Source organism: Eulemur rufifrons, chromosome 13 (assembly GCF_041146395.1).
Source record: "Eulemur rufifrons isolate Redbay chromosome 13, OSU_ERuf_1, whole genome shotgun sequence".
NCBI lineage: Eukaryota > Metazoa > Chordata > Mammalia > Primates > Lemuridae > Eulemur > Eulemur rufifrons.
This window is the reverse complement of record NC_090995.1, coordinates 12,120,070-12,142,990: the sequence shown is the minus strand read 5'-3', so window position 1 is coordinate 12,142,990 and position 22,921 is coordinate 12,120,070. Positions and strand designations below refer to the sequence as shown.

General features: G+C 36.2%; 1 protein-coding gene across 1 annotated transcript in view; it reads right to left on the bottom strand.

Annotated features, from left to right (window-relative positions):
• Positions 1-22,921, bottom strand: part of WDFY3 (WD repeat and FYVE domain containing 3) — a 191,163-nt gene that overhangs the window by 141,995 nt on the left and 26,247 nt on the right. The window contains exon 2 of the mRNA XM_069485368.1: positions 2,031-2,241. Coding sequence (XP_069341469.1) covers positions 2,031-2,210 — 180 coding nt within the window. The 5' untranslated portion in view covers positions 2,211-2,241. The remainder of the gene's footprint in view (positions 1-2,030; positions 2,242-22,921) is intronic.

The following is a 22,921-nucleotide window of genomic DNA, read 5'->3' as shown; positions in this document are numbered from 1 at the left end:
AGTGTCAACACATCCCAAAGAAAAGATCTCAGGATACCGAAGTTGAGCGGGTCTCTCCATTAAATAGCCCACAGCCGGATCACCTTACCACTTAAAAAGTTGTAAATGAACTTGCATGGATCATTTCCAGTTAATATTTCAAAATTTCATTCTTTTTATTTTAATATCTCATTCTTAAATATCAACACATAGACAATTATGACCAGATATCTGAAGATTCCTCTACATGAAAGAGAATAACATAGTGAAAAAAATTAACTTGAAGCGAACATAATGCAAGAAGTGCGAGAAAATACGAAAAAAATTTTAATGCTTTTAAAGGATAAGAGGAGATATTGTGCAACATAAAAAAAGTAAGAAAGAAGGAAATTAAAACTATGACAGCGCAAGGTTAATCTCAGAGAGCTAATATCTGACTGATAGAGTTCCAGAAGAGAGGGATATATAAAACATAGGGGAGAATGTTCTCAAAGAAATCTTTCAGAATATTTTCCCAGAATATTTTCCCAGAACAATAGAAAGTTTTCAGACTAAGAAGGCTCATCATGAAGCCATAATAAAATTTCAAAATAATGAGAAGGAGAAGAGCCTAGAAAATTTCAGACAGAGGGATAGACAGATAGAAAAAACAAAACAGAAACCAAGTGAGACCAGGGGGAAGAGCGTAAGTCAGAGACTGAGGGGTGGGGGGAGAGGAAGAAATAGTAAAGGGCAGAGAGACAGATCCGGGGATGGGGAATCCAACAGGAGAAAAAGACAAAGGGGAGAGAGAGAGACAGAGAGGGATAGAGACAGAGAGAGACAAGAAGAGAAATGGGAGGAGAGAGAAAGACAGTGATGGGGGAGAGAAACACAAATGATGGCATTCAGAGATGGACAGAGAGACAGAGATAGGAAGAAAGAAACAAACAGGAGAAAGGAGGAAGAGACAGGAGAACAGGGCAAGGGAGAGAAAACCAGGGAGAGAGAGAAGGGAGATGAGGCAAAGGGGGAAGGAGGGAGGGATGGAGGGAGAGAGAAAGAGGAGGAGGAAAGGAGAGACAGACAGAGAAGAGCAAGACAAACAGAAACATGGAAAGAAAGACTGAAATTGAAACAGTTGTGAAGTCTAGGGAAAAAGAAATTCTATAATAATAGGGAAAAATGAGGTATACTTTAAAGTTAGTATTTGAATAAATTTACACCATTGTCAGTAGACAGTAAACACTGAATACTGCTTACAAAAATGGGGTAACTATATGGGAAAAATAAGAAGGTAGCATGTATGAATGAGTGTGGAGTATGTATGTTATGGTTTAGAAGGACAAGAAGTAAAAAAGGTAATTCTCATATTGCTCAGTGGGAAGTCAATTAAAACCGAATAATCAGAAAAGAGGAGAGAAAGTATTTATTTAAAAGGCTTTAGTGGCAGCAGCAATTAGTGCTAGAGAGCAGGCGGGCACTTGGAAGCCTGTGGAACTACTTGACTTTTGAAAACTATGTACTTGTAAACCTTTGATAAATATAAAACGTTATTTTAAAAATCTCCAACAAGTTTACTACCAACTAATAGACAAAATACATTAAAATATTAACTCTATTTAGAGTGTCCATGGATTATAACTATCCTCGTATAGAAAACCAGCCAAACAACAAAACAAACTGCAATGAGTTTTTAAAGTGTACAAAGAGCCTGGGCAATTGTACCCTTTGGTGTAATAAAACCATCACTTAAAAAAGATAAGAGAAATAACACAAATGATAATTTACCATCTATCCCGCTTTCTATCCCTACCATTACAGAAACGTTTCACAGAAGGCTCACAACCTTCCTGTAATCTGCTAGAACCGAAGAAATTCTTAGTTCATTCTGAGCAGGCTTCATATCACATTACATTAATTTAGAGCAAATGGAAAGGAAGAAATAAAAACATCAAGCTTCTTAAAAAACTAACTCATCCTATCATTTTTTTCTAACTATGACATAAAATTAACCTTAAAAGTCCCATTCCTAATTCCTGGGAGGTGTGTGCTTGGCAGCCTGTACCTACCCTGTTAAACACTGGCAGCATCATGTACAGTTTCTCTTCTTGTTCCTTCTGGGTCATGTGCCGGGGAGGATGGCACAGCTCTGTGAAGAGCCGGCGGAGGTGCATCAGTCCTAAGGCGTTGTCTTGCGGGCTGCACTCCTCCTGCCTCGGCCGCCCCATGATCCTCTTCACCATGTTCATCTTGGCGGGTTGGTGAGAAACACTTCTAATTCTGTAGGAACACGGCAATACAGACATGGTCAAACGCCATCATCTTGACCAGGTGAAGCAGGCATGCCAGAGCTTATCAAAAGTCTCCAAAACAGAAAATTCTGTCTACAGTATTTCCTTGTACGTCCTTAAACAGAAAAGACAGAGGAGCAAAGTTAATTTTGATATATCTCCCTGAATGACGAATTATGAATCATGGCACTCAAAGTTCCCACTAGCCTTGGCACAATTTGTATTAAATATAAAACATTAATCAGACCAGTAACAAATGTTTCCAATTAAGTTAGTCACATCAAGCTCAACAAGTAAAAGGATCAGAAATCTTACTAATACGTTGCTTAATATGAGGACATTAAAAATGAAATGTCCAGTTTTGAATCAAAAGTATAGTTTATTATATCTCAAACAAGAAGCAGGACAATTAATCAAAGTATGCACCTAAATTATTGACACAATATTGCCACCTTAACAGTAGCTTGTTTATGCCAGCAGCAAAGAAGTCTGGAGAGGGAGTGGCTAGGAAATCGTGAAAGGCGTTTTGCACAGCTTGTTGGAAACTGAATATTTTTCCTTGCAAGAAAGGGTCCAAAGCCTGGAAGAAGTGTTTGGTGCAAGGTCTGGTGAATATGGTGGATGACAAGAGTTTCCAACTCCAGCCTCTGTAGTTTTACTTGTGCAGCGTTACTTGTGCGATATGTGGTCTAGTGTTGTCTTGAAAAGGACTGGCCTGTCTGTACTGGCCAATGTTGGCTGCTTCATCACAAGCATCCTCATCATTTCATCCAACTGGTTGCCGCAGACATCCGCTGTAATCGACTGACCAGCTTTCATGAAGCTGTAGTGGATTATACCAGCACTGGACCACCAAACAGACACCGTTTGCTTTTTGTGATGAATATTCCGTTTTACATTGTGTTTTTGGCACTTCATCTTTATCCAACCGTTGTGCCGAACACTTGCATTGGCAAAAAGAATCCATTTTTCATCACAGGTAACAATATGGTGTAGAAATGGTTCACCTTTATGTCGTGACAGCAAAAAAAGGCAAGTTTTGAGACAACTTCTTTTCTAACGCTTGTTTAATTCATGTGGTGCCAATCTATCCAGCATCTTTACCTTGCCCATTTGTTTCAAATGGTCCAATATTGTTGGAATAGTGGTATCAAACCTTGCTGCTAATTCACACATAGGATAAGATGGATTCTCTTCCACTACAACTTTCAGCTCATCATTATCCACCTTGGTCTCGGATCACCCTCATGGCTCATTTTCAAGATTAAAATCATCAGAACGGAACTTCTCAAACCATTGACGTACTATGCGTTCATTAGCCACATCTTTCCCCAACACTTTGTTGGATATTTCAAGTGGTCTGCGCTGCACTGGTTCCACGACAGAACTCACATTCGAAAATAACACAAATTTTTGACTTATCCATGGTTTCAAAGAAATTGCTCCAAAAAAAAATTTGAAAGATAATCACAAGCCAAAACATGTGTTTGAAAGACTGAGGATGTACCTTCCCAATAAACATAAAACAAAAAGTGGCAAAGTGAAATGTCAGATATATATATCAACTGTCAAACTTAGTAAAGAAATCCGACATTTCGTACTTAATAACCTTACAGTTAAGCATATACAGAAAGAATGAAAAACAAGTTCATCCAAATCTCAAAACATCAAAAACAAACAGCCAAACAAAAGCAAGAGCTCCACAAAGTTTTTGGTAGGTGGCTGGCTTTCTTTTATGAATATGGATGGTGTGAAAAATTGACAACCAGTCATTTGGTGTAGAAAGCGCTTGGAGCATTGAAACTAATGGACAAAGTGGGAAAATGTTGGATATAAGGGTAAAAATTTGGATGGAAAAAATAATCAAGGAAATTCAGCAGTTTTAAGGAACTATGGAGCTGGCTGAAACAGGCAATTTCCTAAAAACAATGCAAATAAATAATTGTATCTGCAGAAAAAATTTTTTCTAACTTTTTTGTAGATGACAAACTACACTTAGAGTGCTTGAGAACAGTGTATGTCAAAGATTGAAAATATGCAAATTAAATACCCCAATATATCATCTAAATCATAAAAGGATCATGTAATTGAAGATCATGTTCTCAAAACAACAGTTTGAAACTCTTTGCTGAGTCACGTTAATGCATTTAGTGGATAGTGACAAGCATTTTAAAAAGAGAAATGGAAAAAATTAGAATACACATAGTAAAGGTAACTATTGTTTCATGAAGCTTACTTCAGGTAAGGGTGTACGAATGAATATGTATTGAATCCTGATATAAAATGATCCCTTGCTGGAGCTGCAGTTTAAAAATATACAAACTAACCACTGTGTTAAAGTATCTACAAACTCAGTAACACTAGGTTTTCAGAAAGCACCATTACTCCTTTTTAACCACTACTGACTGTGCCAGCAATTAGCTAATTCCAGACACAAAAACAGGATATCTTACAAAAGGAACCAGGAAGGCTGAGAGGACATTATGGATATGCAGAATTTGGATGGAAGGCAATTTGCTTTTTAATCGGTAGAAAAGCAGGCATTACCTGAGATTAATTTTTAATTTTGCTGCATAACCACACAAGCCAGTATGCCATTTCTTAAGAAAGGAAACACTATTGCAAAGCTAGAATGTTATTTACTAAACATTTCCCTATTGATTTTTAAAACTGTAAGAAGGACAAACATTTTAAATATATGCCCTTGAGAATTTTGAGTGAAATCTGTATTTGGCTACAGGCATATGCTTATGCACTCTAGCTTCGCTGCAACAGGAGGATGTGATATGATACCACAGGTGAGGAGCAGAAGATACCTTCTGCCTAGAACTCTGCCAATGGCTTTTCTACACTGACTACTGTGTAGAGTGTAGTTTGTACACTTTCCAGTGGCCAAGTGCAGGAAACAGCGCTTAGACACATAGGCAAAGAGCCCAGGAGAACATGAAACTACAAAACAACAAAAATTAGTCCAGGTCATAGATGTTCAACATATTTCACTCTTGGAAAATATGTAAGAGTTCTAAATATAAATACTAAAATCTCAACAAATACATTCAAATAACCTAGTATGTACTGGTATTTATGGTCCTGGAAATTTCCAGAACAAAAACAAAATTTGAAGTAAACTATAAAAATTTTATACATTAGCTAACATTTTAGATTATGCTTTTTTTTATTAGTCTTTTTATAACTAGACATTATGGGTAGGACTCAGGGAATTCATGATCCTCAAATACTTCAAAAATTTTTTTCTAAGAGATTCCCCAACTTTCAAAGGGGTCTACATCGTTTAAAAAAAAAAAAAAGTCAAAAGTCAAGAATCAGTCTAGCTAATTAACATATCCATCACCTCACATAGTTATCATTTTTAAGAAAAATTTTGCGGTGAGAACACATAGTATCTACCCTCTTAGCAAATATCAAGCACACAATACAGCACTGTTAATTACGGCACACCTTTAGAGCTCCAGAACTTTGCACCTCGTGATCAACATCTCCCCAACTTCCCTCCTTCCAGCCCCTGGCAACCACCCTTCTAACTCTCTACTTCTATGACTTTGACTATAGAATATGGACGTGTAAGCGAGATCACAAAGTATTTGTCTTTGTGTGAATGGCTCATTTCATATTTAGTGATAATGTCCTCAAGGTTCATCCACATGTTGTTGCAAATGACAGGATTTCCTTCTCTTTTGTCTGAGGCTGTGTGTGTGTGTGTGTGTGTGTGTGTGTGGGCACGCACACCTCATTTTGTTTAGGTAATCATTTGCCAAGGGACACTTAGGTTCTTTCCATATCTTTGCTATTGTGAATAACGCTGCAATATACATGGGAGTGCAGATACTCCTTGAGATACTGATACAAGGGTTCCCTTTTTCCCACATCCTGGCCAACATTTGTTATCTTTTACCCTTTGGATAACAGCCATTCTAACAGTGAGGTGGTATTTCACTGTGGTTTTCATTTGCATTTCCCAATTAGTAAGATTGTGCATCTTTTCATATACCTGTTGGCCATTTGTATGTCTTCTCTGGCGAAATGTCTATTCATGTACTTCACTCATTTTTTAATCAGGTTATCTGGGTTTTGCTATTGAGTGGTATGAATCCCTTACGTATTTTGGATATTAAACCCTTACCAGATATACGGTTTATAAATATTTTCTCATTCCATAGGTTCCTTTTTCATTTTACTGATTGTTTCCTTTGCTGTGCACAAGTTTCTAGTTGGATGCAATCTCACTAGACCATGTTTACTTTTGTTGCCTGTACTTTTGGTGTCATCCCTCTCAAAATCATTGCCTAGACCAATATCAAGAAGCGTTTTCCCTATATAGCGTCTAGTGGTTTTTTTGGCTTCAGGTATTACATTGAAGCCTTTAATTTCATTTTGAATTGTTTTATTTATGGTATAAGGGTCCAATTTTATTCTTCTGCATGTGCGTATCCAATTTTCCTAAAACTACTTATTATAGAGACTATCTTTCACCATTGTGTGTTCTTGGCGGCCTTGTTTGAACATCAGTCAACTGTAAATACACGGATTTCCATTGGGATTTTGATAAGGATTACAATCAATCTGTAGATTGCTTTGGGTAGTATAAACATTTCAGGAACATTAATTCTACCAATTCATGAACACAGTATCTTTCCCATTATCTGTGTCCTTAATTTCCTTCATCAATGTTTTGTTATCTTTAGTGTACAAGTGTCTCACTTATTTAAGTTAATTTCTGAGAATTGTATTCTTCTTGTTGCTACTGCCAATGTGGTTGGTTGCTCCCTACCTTTAAGGAGGCCCCCAAGACAATAACAACCCATGCAAAATACTATAGTGGAAAAAAAAAAATCTTTTAGCTTAACTGACTTACTCATATTGATGTGTCTATTTTAAATTATAACATTCTTGGAAACTGTGGCTCTAGTTAGCATGTTTGTTTATTTAGCATCAAGTAACAATCAGAATGTGAAAGAAATATTTTTCCATCAATTTTCATTTTACTTAGAAAAACCACACGATCGTATTATGACAAACATTACCTAACTATAATCAAGCTGTTGTACCATGGTTATTTAATATGTATCAGATACAAAAGGATATATGCCAATCAGCTAAAAGTGATAAAGATTCTGTCTTTGACCAAACTCCAATCGGGCTCCTCTAAAATGTCTTCTCACCTAGGCCCTGTCTTTTGGGCTTCAATGTTGTCTGCGCATTGTCCGATTTTAGCAAGAATCCTGCTGGGTCAGTTTAGCCGGAATCCCCACCCCGCTTATCTGATCACCCTCAATATCTGATTGCGCCCCATCCCTCCACCACCCCCAGGGGACGTCTGACCACCCTGTCCTGCCTTCAGCAAGAATCTCGTAGGGTTGGCTTAGCCAGACTCTCCCTTGACCCCCGATGTTTCTTCTTGGCAATTTTCCATCCACGGATCCCCGCCCTGCTCCTCGGCTATAAATTCCCACTGTTCCACACTGTATTCATACTGAAGTTGAGCTCAATCTTCTTCCTCTTCTGCAAAACCCCACTGCAATGATCCCCACACCTCTCATGACAGTCCTGAATAAAGTCTGCTTACTGTTTCGTTTTTTATATACTGTTACTGTATTTTTTTAATTTCAAAATATTCAGGGGATACAAACGTTTTAGGTTAGATGGATCACTTTTGTAATGCTTGAGTCCCAGCTAAAGGTGTGCCCATCACCAAAAAATAACAAGTGTCAGAATGAATTTTTTTTTTTAATAGGAACTCACTGGATTTACTGGTATTTCTTAATTACTCAGATAATCTCAATGAAGGGGGAAAAAAATTCAGATTCCTCCTTTGCTCTTAACTTGCCAAAAAACACTTAAGTATATCAGATTTCAGAATCATTGCTTTGTCCACATTTAAATGTTTAAAACATAATTCAGACCAAGAGTAACAAGTCTAAAATACTCTTCAGCAGTGAATGAGTAGAAAGAGTAGGCACTTATCAGTCAAATCTGTGCAAACATGCCCATATGATAAGTTAGGTAACTTCAGGTGAAAGGTTCTAAATGCCCCTTGAGTTCTTTCATCTACAAAATCTTTCCTCATGGCCTTTTTATGAAACATAAATAATATCATTTCAATAAAGTACCAAGTACATCAGTTACATTCAATAAATGTTATTTTTCTTCCTTTATCTTGACCATGAAATATTTAATTCCTTTTTCTTTACATTTTTAGACATTTAAGCAAGGGAAGGGACATATTATAAGCCCTTAAAATATTATGTTTTAGAGACTCGCAAAAAATGATAAATACAAAATTAAGGGAAAATTTATTTCTCAGTTGGATGTTTAATAAGAAGTTTATAGGCCGGGCGCGGTGGCTCACGCCTGTAATCCTAGCACTCTGGGAGGCCGAGGTGGGCGGATCGTTTGAGCTCAGGAGTTCAAGACCAGCCTGAGCAAGAGCGAGACCCCGTCTCTACTAAAAATAGAAAGAAATTATATGGACAGCTAAAAATATATATAGAAAAAATTAGCCGGGCATGGTGGCGCATGCCTGTAGTCCCAGCTACTCGGGAGGCTGAGACAGGAGGATCGCTTGAGCTCAGGAGTTTGAGGTTGCTGTGAGCTAGGCTGACGCCACGGCACTCACTCTAGCCTGGGCAACAGAGTGAGACTCTGTCTCAAAAAAAAAAAAAAAAAAAAAAGAAGTTTATAAAGCAATATAGAAGAGATATGTAAAATATAATTATGAGGACAAACCAAAGAATGATTTTTTTTTGGATAATGTTAATAGGGCTTTTCAAAATATTTATAAAGATTATTATGTATAAGAGCTGGCTTTCTAATACAGACCCTATTTTGTTTCACAAAAAAGTACTTGTACTGCCTACAGCGCATTATTTAAATAGCAATGGGATAATTACAGCAATAAACCCAGATAATATGTCTTAATCTAATCTCTTATGTTAATCCTTGAAAACCACTTTAAACTTCCCTACCCCAAATCCTTTAAACAGTTTTCTATTATTTAAATTATAGAAGGGTACAGAACAAGTAGCTAGCCTAAATTTTAAAAACGAATTTGTCAAGTGACCAGCTGCCTTTGAGCAGCTCAGCTAAAAACTTAGAATAGCTTTCTTAAGTAACTCCTTAATTATATGAGAAAAGAAATAAATAGTTCACATGGCTAAGGGAAGTCTCATAGTTTCATCAAAGAAATATAAGTAATTCCTCAGGGTTTATTTTTTTTTATCCCTTAATCTTTCTGGGGGAAAATCTTACTTTTCTTATACTTTGAAAGTAAAGGCAAAGCTTCTTCTACTTTTGAGGAGTGAAGGCAAAACGCTGAGCGGCTGTCAACAAACCGGGTACATAACCCAGCAATCTAATATGAACATTAAACAAATTATAGAGATAATCCTAGCAGGAGAGGGGCAGAATAATGGCCCCAAAGATGTTTACACGCTAATTTCTAGAAACTGTTACCTTATATGGCAAAAAGGACCTTGCAAACATGATTAAGCAAACGGTCTTGCCATGAGTAGATGATTCTGTATTACTGGAGCAAAGAAGACGACAGAAGAGTGAGAGGAGACGTGACCATGGAAGCAGAGGTCAGAGAGACATGGCCATAAACCAGGAATACGAACATCCTCTAGAAGACAGATGAAAAAGGCAAGGAACAGATTCTCCCCTAGAGCACCCAGAAGGAACGCACACCGTGATTTTAGCCCTGTAAGACCAATTTTGGACTTCGGACCTCAAGAACTTAAAGATAGCTAAGTTTGTGTTGTTTTAAGCCACTAAGAACATGGTGATTTGTTACAGCAGCAACAGGATATTAATACACTATTGTATATCAAAATTAAGTGTGACTACCAAATTGGTTAAGATGTGGACAAAAGGGTTATATATTTTTAAAATAGTGTTTATGGATTGGCATTTTCTAGGTAGAATTATCTAGTAAAATTGAACATGTGCACATCACAGGAATCAGCAATTCCACTCCTAGGTATATACTCTAGAGAAACTTCCATATGTATACACAATGAGATGTATAAAAGAATGTTCATAAGCAATAGTTTGAATTGCAAAAATCTGAAAATAATGCAAGTGTTCATCAATAGGGAAAGCATAATTTCTGGTACATTTACATAATTGAATGTTACACAAAAGTAAAAATGAACAAACTACATGAAGGAATATGGATGAATCTTAGAAGCTTAATGTTGAGTATAAAAGGTTGCAAAAGATAACATACTATATGATACTATTTTTTTTAAATAAAGCTCCCAAACAAGCAAAACTGTACACATACCTATTAATATATTGTTTTGCTTGTACACATGTGTATGTAACATATTTTTTCATTTTGTTTACATACACCCATAATATAAAGCTAGGGATCGATGGACAGAAAGTTCCAGGTCATTTCCAGAAGAAAGTAGGGAACAAAGTGGGGAGGAAGCACTCAGGAAAATTTTATGATAGCGATAATATTATACTTAGGTTCGATGGTAGGTCCTATTATGCTTCATAAATTGTTTGTCACATATATACACAATTGACGTTTTTCAACTTAGCCTTGTTCAAGGCCATGTTTTCATGTAATAGATTTTACCATTTACAAATCTTACAATTTTTTACCATACACACGCATCGACTGCTAAACATTATACACTTTTACTTTAATCCATTTTTCTATTTCAGTCTGTGTGATACTCTTTTCATTCACAGATTTCATGGAATCATGGAAATCATTTTCTGTTTATCTGGCAGCAAATAACATATTCCCCTGTGAATTGTTTGCTTAAATTTAAAGAATAAGCAAAAAAGCTATCCTTGCTTCATCTCAAACATACCATAAAGATAAATAAATAAGACATTACAGTTATTTCTGGAAGCACTTTGAAAGAAACAGAGCTGTATCTTAGGCAAATTCCCTTCCACTGACCAAGTCTCTTTCTCAGCCTGTCAAATTACATCCCTTGTGAGAGTTGAATTCAAGTGTCTTTTTTTTTTTCCCCAGGAAAACAATCTAATTGGCCTCTAACTAAAACATGATCTTTAAGATCATAAAATAAAAATGATTGTTAAGATCTGCTTATCTGTTTCTGTTTTAATGTACATACATTTGTACATTAGTATTTATAACCATGAAGCACATGAAAAACCATCACGTAATGCAATGTTCAAACATTCCCTCTGGAAAGGTGGTTCAGAGAGGTGACTTTCCCTAACTGTTAGTAAGCAGCACAAACAGGACTTGAATTCATGCCTCCTGACAGCTCTTTGCTCTCTGTAAGAAGCACGTTCATTCACCTGTATGTAAGTCTGTGCCATCATCTCACATCCACAGCTCAAATTCACATGTACTCATCACCTAGAAAAACAGGCACTAAATATCCCATCGAGGCTCTTAGTCAACAGCCAACAACTTAGTCTGATCCCACCTGAGGCTATTTCTCAACCTACCACAGGTACAGTAAAAGCATCTTGGGATTTACAGACGGCACCTCCAGAAAATGGGCAACTCCACCACCATTCCTTGAAAAGGAATCTCCTCTGAGGTCAGTGATCTACGTTTTATTATATTCGACTTTTTAGTGTTTGGCATAGTACCTCACACACTGAAGGTGCCTGATAAATGTCTAACAGGCCGGATGGGAAATGGATGGATAGAGTGAGACAGAGAATTCTACTGCTGACACTTGTTATTTTTTTCCGCAAATGCTTCTATCCAAATTATTAAATATTATATGTGTATGTATAATCTGCTCTTTATTCACTTACTAGGGATTATATAAATGAAAAAAAATTAGGAAAATTATGAAACTCTTAAGTTTTAAAAGAAAAGGTGATACTAATACGAATATCAAGGCTACAAAAAGTACTTGTTACTGGATTTTATACCCTTTGCTAATCAGAGTATTATTTCCCTTATAATTTTTGCATTAGTCTACATATGAAATATAAAAATGTATTTACATTCTCATGGCTAAGGAATACAGTTTCACTAAAGGGGTTCAGGGATAGGGGTTAAAGAATGGATGGAGAGGCAAAAAGAATTTAAAAACCACATCTCTGACCTTCTACCATACCAAAACAGAAGAATGATTACCACAAATAGCCATGTCCTAATTACATCATTTCACTGTTGATCACATGTATCCTATTTTAAAAAATGCCTTTGGGGAAGAAGAATGAGAGGAGAAACGCTATTCTTATCAGTTAGCTATTTAGTACACTTTGTAACTCCATCTGAAATAGTGACAATATTTTAAATATATTGCATTTCTAATTTCTCAGGAAATAAGTTCCTAAAGTAAATAATTTTGCAAAGTACAAAGCAGTTTATAATATTTTTCTTGGTAAGTCTCAGCATCCTGTTAGAAGGAATACCATGTAATAAAATATATAAAATACTATCTCGAAGGAACCGGCACAGACCCTCTAGCAGTAGGAAATTGACTACTTCCTAGATTCATTTTTTTAATGTTCCATAATAAAGCCTAACTCTTTTTATTTTGGAGAACAATCTAAAAAAGCACTGCCTTTAATTTCAGGACTGAAGGATCAAGCAAACCTAGCTAGCTATTACTCTTATCCTATTTGTCTCCTGTTATATTTTACAATCAATAGCTCAACTAGAGCTAAGGAAAAAGAGAAAAACTATACAACTGAAATCTTCCAGTTAAAATATTTTCTAGCAGGTTAAGCATTTGGAGATTAAAATTAAATACATAATCTATTTTATTTCAAATGTCTAGGCTTTTGAATTCAACGGCTGAAATAGAAAATATAAGGTATAAGGAATAAATGTTTCCATATGAAATATATAAACTGAAGTTTCATTACCTAACTCCCCCTAGAAAGCACATATAATTTCTATTTAATGATCAAAACAAAATATAAACATGTGTTTGTGCTGTCTCAAAATTACAATCTAAAAATTACAATTTGGGCTGAGCAAAACGTTGCAGGTAGGAAAGAATAGAATACAGACTTAGGATTCAAGAAATTTTCAATTACTTTTTAGAATTTTTTTCTTTCTTTTGAAATTATACAAAACAAAGTCATTCTATGGTCAAAACTGAGTCACTCTGAGACATTTCAGTTGATTTTGCTTTACGCATATATTTATCATCCCAGCAGAACATACACTAAGTCATTCAGGAATACTGAGAGCTACCACAACTTTAATTAATTAAAATATTTGGACTGGTTTTTCAAAGCAACATATTCCAAAAATAAAATTAATTATTTATCTAGATTTTTTAAAAAAGTTTTTCACCTGCCTTTAACTTCTGAATGATTTAAAATTTTTCATACCATTTAATATACTCTCAGAGTATATAAATATTCAATATACTCTCAGATTTTAGACAAGATCACAACTCATTTAATGTCAAATTCAGATTTCTCTTGAAAAGCACAATTTGACATTAAAAACAAAATGGAAAGAGACCCATGAAGCAACTGATCAAGAATCCTAACACAATTATAGTTAAAGAATATATAATTATATTTAAAGACATTTATCAAGAATTTCCAAAACATATGTTTCGAGAACCATAGTGGTTACTAAAGTGTTAAACACAATGTAAATGTGCTTGTTAATGAAGGTAACAGGTAACAATGACCATGAAACTTGAAAATTAAATTATATAATTTTTAGATTTTGAAAATCTTTTACCAAACAACAGTAATAGAACAAGAAATAAAAACAAACCAAAGTAGAGAGGAGAAGGATCAGAAACAGACCTATCTATGTGTTGGAAACCTAAGACATGATAATGGTTACAGGAAAGGGTATATAATAATCATGTAGATGATACTCAGAAAGTAACTAATTTTACAATAAAATTAAACTAGACTCCTACCTAAAGCCACATACAAAGGTCGGCTCAAGATGAATTAAATATAAACTATAAAGTTATAGAAGAAAGTATATAAAGGTATCTTTATCTATCAGGTAAGAACTTCTGAAGCATAAATTCAAAACCACTTACCCTATACAAAAATAAAATGATGAATATAATTACATAAAAATTAAATATTTTAATTACATCAAAATTAAATACTTTGGAAAGGAGATCAGGAACCAGTAAAAAAAGGAACACAAAGGGGGAAGATATTTGGAATATTTAAAACTGACAGGAATCGGAATTTAGAATTTATAAAAAATTCTTAAATTAACAAGAAAAATACAGCAATCCAATGGAAAAAAGGAAACAGATACGAACAAGCAACTTGAAAGGCAATGAAACATATGAAAGAGATGTTTTAATTTAGTAACCAGAGAAATTCATGTTAAAAGAAGGAAACAAGGTTTATAATTATAAACCTATAATTATACCAATTATAGGTCATTAAATATGAAATGTCCTATTTTGAATCAAAAGTGTAGTTTATTATATCTCAAAGAAGCAGTATAATTAATCAAACTATGTATCTAAACTATCAACATAGTTTTGCCTTCTTAATGGTAGCTCATTTATCCCAGCGGCAAAGAAGCCTGGAGAGCGAGTGGCCAGGAAATCACCAAAGGCATTTTCCACAGCTTGTCGAGAACTTAGTATTTTTCCTTGCAAGAAGTGGTCCAAAGCCTGGAAGTAGTGGTAGTCAGTTGGTTCGAGGTCTGGTCAATACAGTGGATGACAAGAGTTTCCAAATCAAGCTACTGTAGTTTGAACAGCATTGTTTGTGTGACATGTCGTCAAGCATTGCCTTCCAAGAGGATTGGCCTGTCTCTATTGACCAACTGTCGGCTGCTTCATGGCAAGCATCCTTGTCATTTCATCCAACTGGTTGCAGTAGACATCCGCTACAATCGACTGACCAGGTTTCATATAGCTGTAGTGGATTATACCAGCGCTGGACCACCAAACAGACCCCATTCATTTTTCGTGATGAATATTTGGTTTGGGGCTGTGTTTTCGCACTTCATCTTCATCCAACCATTGTGCCAAACACTTGCGATTGTCAAAAAGAATCCACTTTCCATCACATGTAACAATACAGTGTAGAAACAGTTCCCCTCTATGTCATGACAGCAAACGAAGGCAAGCTTCAAGAATTTCTCTTCTGACGCTCGTTTAATTCATGCATTGCCAAACTATCCAGCTTCTTTACCTTGCCCATTTGTTTCAAATGGTCCAATACTGCTGGAATAGTGATGTCAAACCTTACTGCTAATTCACACATAGGTTGAGATGGATTCTCTTCCACTACAGCTTTCAGCTCATCATTATCCACCTTGGTCTCAGGTCGCCCACGTGGCTCCTTTTCAAGATTAAAATCACCAGAACAGAATTTCTCAAACCATTGACATACTGTGTGTTCATCAGCCACACCCTTTGTTGATATGTCGAGCTACTTGCACTGCATTGTTTCCACAACAGAACTCAAATTCGAGAATAACACAAATTTTTGACTTATCCATGGTTTCACAAAAATTGCTCTAAAAAATTTTTGAAAGATAATCACAAGCCAGAACACGCATTTCAAAGACTGAGGATGTACCTTCCCAATAAATGTAAAACAAGAAGTGTCAAAGTGAAATGTCAGAGATATCAACCGTCAAACTTAATAGTTAAGGAAATTGGACAGCTCATACTTAACAACCTAATAGATTATAATAATCAGAAAGCTGGAAAAAGCCCTGTGTTCTTAGACACATGGACAGGAACTACATACGTGACTGGTGGGAAAATAGAATGGTGGGGGACCTAATGGGCAACCCCGAGTTACTTAAAATCTTTCATTCTGTTCTTACATCTATACCCCTAAGAAATTCTCTCATGGGGAGGGATTTGTTGGAGGCTGTATAAGAGGTCTATCGCTGAGAAAATGAATAGGCAATGCATAGTCATATACTGTCATTTAAAAGTATGTATTTTCCATCCATTTATGATGGCTGCATCTTGGAAATAGAGTGATGGGTGAAAAGCACTAAGAAATAAGATGAAATACATATTACAGTAGCATTTTTTAGAAATTAAAAATACGCACACAAAAAAACATACATTTTGCAAAAACACATACTAACAAAAGGTAACACCTCTTGGGGAGGAGGAAATGACTCTCTTGGCCAATGATAATAACTCAATATGTTTAGTAAACCGTGAGGGAAATAGGATCTGACCCAAAGAGGGAAGAGCTAGACCAAGCCTCTTCTCTCAGATCCAGAAAGACATCTGGCATCAGAAAGAAAGGGAGAAATAAAACTAGTTTTTTTAAATAAAATCAAAATAAATTGTGCAACTTTTAATGACAAAATGAATCTGAGCTTCTTCCAATCCTCAGACATATCTAAATAGTCTCCAATAACAACAAAGTCACTTTGGGAATACGAAGATGGTTCTGTTAGTATTCAATAACCCACTTTTGGCTTTAATAAAAAGAGAGCAACTTGCTATTACTATTTTGGGGTCACTACAACTTAGGCAAAATCTCCCATTCTTTCTATGGAAACAGGATGAAAATTATGATCTAGAAGGATGATTTATACAATATAATATTCTGAATGATGAGTAATTTATGAATTGTTAACAGTTATGCTAGGTAGGTCCGTGAGATACAGTGGTGAAGATCAACAACAGCAAGCACATGTGACATTTTACCATTTGCCAGGAAATGATAACTCATTTAAAATAGACAGGATATCTGACCTCATGGAGTTTAGAGTCTGGGTGGTAGCAAAGATAATGAAGGATGATAAAGGTGATGCATGTTATATCATCATAACAGAAGAAATACTAGGGAAAAGAACAGCAGGGAAACTTAATCTAGCTGCAGGGAGGCAGGTCGGTGGGGAGGAAGAGTGTCAGGAAAGAGAAGCACATTTTTAAAAGACTTTCAACAATAGAAGAAACAATGTAAACTTCACTGGCCTATCCTCAAACCATTCTAGCTAATCAGGTTTTTGCAGCTTTGTTCTCTGCATATGTTAATTATTAACACGTAAATTTTTCTGCTCATTGGTTTGTAACCAGTTTTTGCAAGTGGAAAACACCAGCCATTCTGCCCTTGAATCATTTTTAAAAGTCTAAAGGGACAGTATCAGCTATTAGTAGCCAGGGCTGGAGTCAGTCCCTCAGGAACCCCTGCTTCCTGCCTCTGTGTCAGTCTTTAGGAAATACACACTTAAGATACAAGCCGAGTACAAAGCTAGGTATTTTCACAGAAATTGACTCATTTACTTCCTTACAGCAAAACGGTATAATGCCTGCTTTACAGATGAAAAAACGCAAGCTCAGAGAGATTAAGCCATTTGCCAAAAAGATCCAATCATTAGTATCAGCTAAAATTTGAATTCAAGACACACAACTCTATATTCAGTTCTCTTCTCATTAAATGGAAGCTGACTCTGTCTTTATGAAGTAACTTTATTTAGGAAAGCAATGGCGGTTTTATTTTCTAGCTATTCCTTCAAGAGACAGTACTATTTGGTCTTCCTTAAAACATTTGGACAAAATTGTCAAGTATTTTTGTCCCCAATAAGTAGAAAACACAAAGCCCATGTTTACTTGGTGCATCTTCCACCAAGGGTGTAACCAGACTGGTAACAAGAAATATGACTCATGAGTAACGTCTTGGCAGAGACTGCTCAGTATCTCTAGATACACTACACGTAAGGAAATGTTTTAGCACCTAACTACATTTTCTTTTCCTTTTAGAGTTTCTTGTTCTCTTTAGTTCAAATCTTCCCCAATGTTAACATTATTCCTCAACCCCAAATATTCCTTAATGTTCACAATATTAAGGAAATGATTTCTTGGCAGAATTCATAAAAGGAAAATACAAATAGAAAGCTATTATTAGCAATTAAACTCAGTGATGTACTGGGTAATTTAATAAGTTCTGAGCAATCTTTTCATTCAGAAAATTCATTCATTCAGAAAATAATATGAGATAATAACCTTGGAAGAAACTCATTCCAACATCAACAGCAACTATCACCTTACTCTTCTGTGAATAAAATAATGTACTTTTATATCACTGCACTGTGATTCAGCGTTTACTTCCCTTCAGCTGCTTTGCATTAAAAAAAAAAAGATGCCTCCATGTTGCTGCTTCCTGCCACCACAGTTTTGGGGGGGGGGTACATCTGTGCCTGTTCCTGAAGCCCACATTGCTTGCCACTATGTGTGGTCCCTATACCACCCACCGTGGGTGAGAGGTCTGGTTTAATATCTGTAGATGGCTGCACACTTCCTCAATTTGTTCTCAAGTTCACGGTATTTGGCAGCAATTCTTGCAGTCTGTGGCTTGGGATTACGGTTTTCTCCTCATTGCATTTAAGTTAAAAGATTTCTTCCTATTCTTTTAGTTATGTTCAGTTAGCACCAGGAAGAAGTATAGAATTTAAATGCTTTTACTCAACCATCTTTAAATGGCCCTTTTCCTTTCCTGCCGTAGGTAAGTTTATAGGAGGTACATCCAGAGATGGGGAGAACTTATAATTCTCAATCGCCAGATGTTTTCTTTCAATCTCTAGATTTTCCTATTTGGAAATTTGAGAAATTCTAGACCACCGAGATTTATAGACCTAAAACTATTGTTTTAAAAATAATTTAGCACAGAATCAACTTTAAATATATATTCAAGTATCTATAAAGAATATAAACTTAGAAACTACAGTAAATTTTTATCATTATATTTAAGCTAAGAATTAATAAAAGGCAAATGAATGTCAATATTCAAACGAAAATGCAGTAGAGAATAAATCAAACATAGAAACTATATATGTTAAATAAATACAGCATTACTCCTTTCAAGAACATAAGCCCTAGTTTATGTTGATAAAGGCTTACTTTGGTTTCTGCTTTAAATAATAGTCAAATTGTCTTGTACTTACACGAGTGATTTGCATGGAAAGTATTTTAAATCATCAATCACCTGAAGATACTTTAAAAAATGTCAGCTCTTTTAAATAAGTAAATATTTTCCTCAATCTCAGTTATATAAATAACTTAGTAAACTTTCTTTATCAATGTAAAATTCAGTCTAGCTCTTAGTAAATTTTCAAAAACACTGAATTAGTGAGTTCAAATGATTATAAAGCAAGAGCACAAAAATCTGTGTGCTTTTATTTTCTTGTTCATTTAATAACACTTTTTATTAATACATCCACTACTCTGCTAGATGCTAGAAAGATAAACAGATAACATTCTACCTTCCAGGGGCTCTTGGTTAAGCCAAAAGATACAATGTAAGCAATGATAAGTGCTATGATAATCAATAATGGATAAGTAAACAAGATGCTATGGGAACACAAGGAAGAAGCAGTTAACTATGAATAGAGCAGGTGACATCTGAACTAAGTGTTAGAAACTAAACAGAAGTTCATTTGGCTGAAAATGGGCTGGACCTTATTTCTAGCAAATAAACTGTATGCACACAGAAGAGAACGCACAACACGTGCTTCTGGTTTGTCCCAGGAGTTCAACAAAGTGGGAACACGGAGTAAACACGGGGAACGCTGGAGACGGGGCTTGCGCAGAAAAGGTAGATAGGCAGATCCTGAAAGGCTTTATGTGAAAGGCTAAAGATAAACTATCAAGCAGGAGAGTAATATGTGTTGAGAAAATATTTCTAAACATAGTGTGAAGTGTGGGACGGGTATCAGCGGTCCCCAACCTTCTTGGCACCAGGGACCAGTTTCATGGAAGAGAATTTTTCCACGGACTGGGGATGGGGCTGGGGACATTTCCTAACAGGCACTGACTGGGGGTTGGGGACTGCAGTTTTAAATGCTCCTTCAACAATAAAGGCAGTGCCGGTGGAGGCAGGGGTGGGGACAGTGGTATGAGAGAGCACGAGTACTGCCACCAACACAGGATAGACACACTGGGAAGTGGATGTCTTTCAGGATCACAGGGAAGAGATGAAGAGGACTCGGAATTGCAGGCTGGGTGACAGGAACAATGGTAGTGCCATTAACTAAGTTGGAAATAGAATAAAGGAATAAGAATTAGTGCAAAAGATAAAAAAAGACAAATTTGGACGTGGATAAAACGGTAAAAGAAAATGTGGAAAAAAAAAAGGAACCCAAAAATTTCAAGAGAGGGAAAGTTGATGTGTGCACCTAAATAACACATCCAAATAAGAAATACCGTATCAAATAGTAAGAAAAGACCCTCAGTTTCAAAGAAGGTGAGGTTATTTTCCATTTTCGAAACAGAAAAAACTATAAGCATATTTATAAAACTTTTAAAAAGCATTTTTAGTCATTGAAAACTATTTTTTGAAATTTAATAAAAGCATGGAGTTAAGACCACAGTGAACAGAATAAACAGTAAAAGTTGATATCCCATCCCAGGGTCCAGTTCCCCTCCCCAGAGCATCATTACTAATTTCTTAAATATCTTTCCAAAGATATGTTAAATGTGTGTAAGCCTATAGGTGGACATATAACACATATTCTCCTTTAAATAGCCTATTAGAAATAAATAATTCTCAAGACACATATGATATAGTAACCAAATTTATAAATGGTAACTCTATACATCAAGTTCATTTAAAAAGCCGTTTCTACTCACAAGTCATTTACGGTCTTAATTTACCAATAAATTCAATGATAATAAAGATTAAAAACAAAACCCCACTAATTTCTCTTCCCCTACGCTGACCTTTAGGGCATTCCTTGTGTAACAGGTTCTGAACCTGTGAGCACAAGAGGGCTCACTGCTCTTGCGGCATTTTACTCAACACTCAAAGTCTGGGCTCCAACTAGAAAGGGGTAGGTGGAAGGTTATAAATTAGTCTCTAATTCAGAATTTTTCCTTGACAGGGGTGGCCCAGGTCCTCTAACCCACACACGGAAGATCCCAACCCTAGCTGGATGACAGAATCAAGTAGGGAGCTTTAGAAAATATCCTCATGCCCAGAACCCATCCCACTCCAGTCAGAATCTCTGGGGCTAGAGCTGGGCACGGTTTTTCCAGGCTCCCCAGTTGATTCTAACGTGCATCCAGGGTTGAGAATCACGGCCACAGAAATGTTAGGATCAGACTTTACGCAGGTCACCATAACTTTCTTTTCTTGTTACTAAAAAATGTTCAAATGTGAGAAATGCACTTCTAAGAATCTTGAGCCAAGGTGGCCCTGAATCACCAGAGTGCTCCTACTGCAGGACACAGTGACACGGGAGAGCCTACAAGGCAACACTCAATACGTACGTGTTCTCACCTCGCCTTCTCTGAACAAGCCTCACAGCCCAAGACAAACCGACTCTGGACACTGCATTATGGAAGAAACAGGATCAAATACTGGAAACTCCATTAAATCTCCTTAAGTTACATATAAGTTACATTCTTAGAAGACAACCGAACCTATGTTAAAATTTAGCTCAAAATAGCAACATACGATGACTATTGTCTGACTGTAAAAATTGCTTCAGAGGTGAACAATGGCAGCAAGTATTTATATGTGGCTATTTAAACTTAAACTCAAATTAATTTAAATACATTAAGTAAAAAAAATCTAGTTCCTCACTTGCATTAGCCATATTTGCAGTGCCCAAAACTGTATGTGTCTAGTGTCTACTGTAATAGACAAAACAATATAGACCATTTCAACTGTCACAGAAAGTTATATTGGACAGTGTTGGCTTAGGAGTAAATGAAGCCCTGAAACATCATACTAAATCTGTGAATGCATGTATATTCTGGGAAGATGACTGTGACTTTTATTTGCTTCCCAAAGAAGATCATGTTCAATTTCCAGACCAATGATTCCACTGCCACAGCACAGGCCCACAGAACGTAGGAAATCGTTTATTTTCCAGAGAGTTAACTCTTGTAAAAAAGCGTATCTTATCAACAGTGTAGCACTTCCCACCCACAGGTACAACCTTTCAACCATCACATCAAGACAAGTGGGACTGTCTACTACTGGTACAAAACGTTCTTCCCACCTCCTAACGTCGTCATGGTCCTGGGCTTCACTGCTTTTTCAGAAGAGAAAAAGTAATAAATAGTAAACCCTAACTAGAGAGTTATACCTCCTCTGCTTTATTCATCATCTCCAACTTCCTTATCTATTGGCACAATATATCCAAGACGAGTTGCCTTCCTTTTAATCCCAAATCCCAGCTTTTGTGGCAAAGTGAATCACAACAAAACAGAAAGCTAATTCTGCATTCTGCAGATAAAACAAACACAACCACCTCCCATCCGCATCTGTAGGATGTTGTTCCTAAGAAGAACTCCTAGGGTACTTGGGTATAAACCTAAGATGTAACACCTAAGCTGTCACCAGGAACTCACACAGAACAAAGACATGATGTTGTAGGTGAGCTCCCACTGGGTAAACAGCGTGGGCTGTAATGAAAAGGTACACGTTTGGCACTGAAAAGATTTCATGCCATGGTATGATGGCTGCCTATCCAGTTACACTCAGTTTCTAGCATGAAATTAACTGTTTAACTGATTTAAAAACACAGCAGCTCTCTGATCCTTTGCTACTAATACTTTAAAAAGGCAGTCTCCCTGAAATGTCCCACCATATCCAACTAATTCAAATACAAATTACTGAAAAAAGGGTATGCACTTTATTTGTGAAGAAAAGATACATCCAAGCCAAAAGACCACACATGAATATGAATAAAAGTAGAAGGCAAAATAGATCCTCAATGTAAGACGTGACAAAAGCCTGTCTTCTCATAAATCATGTGAGCC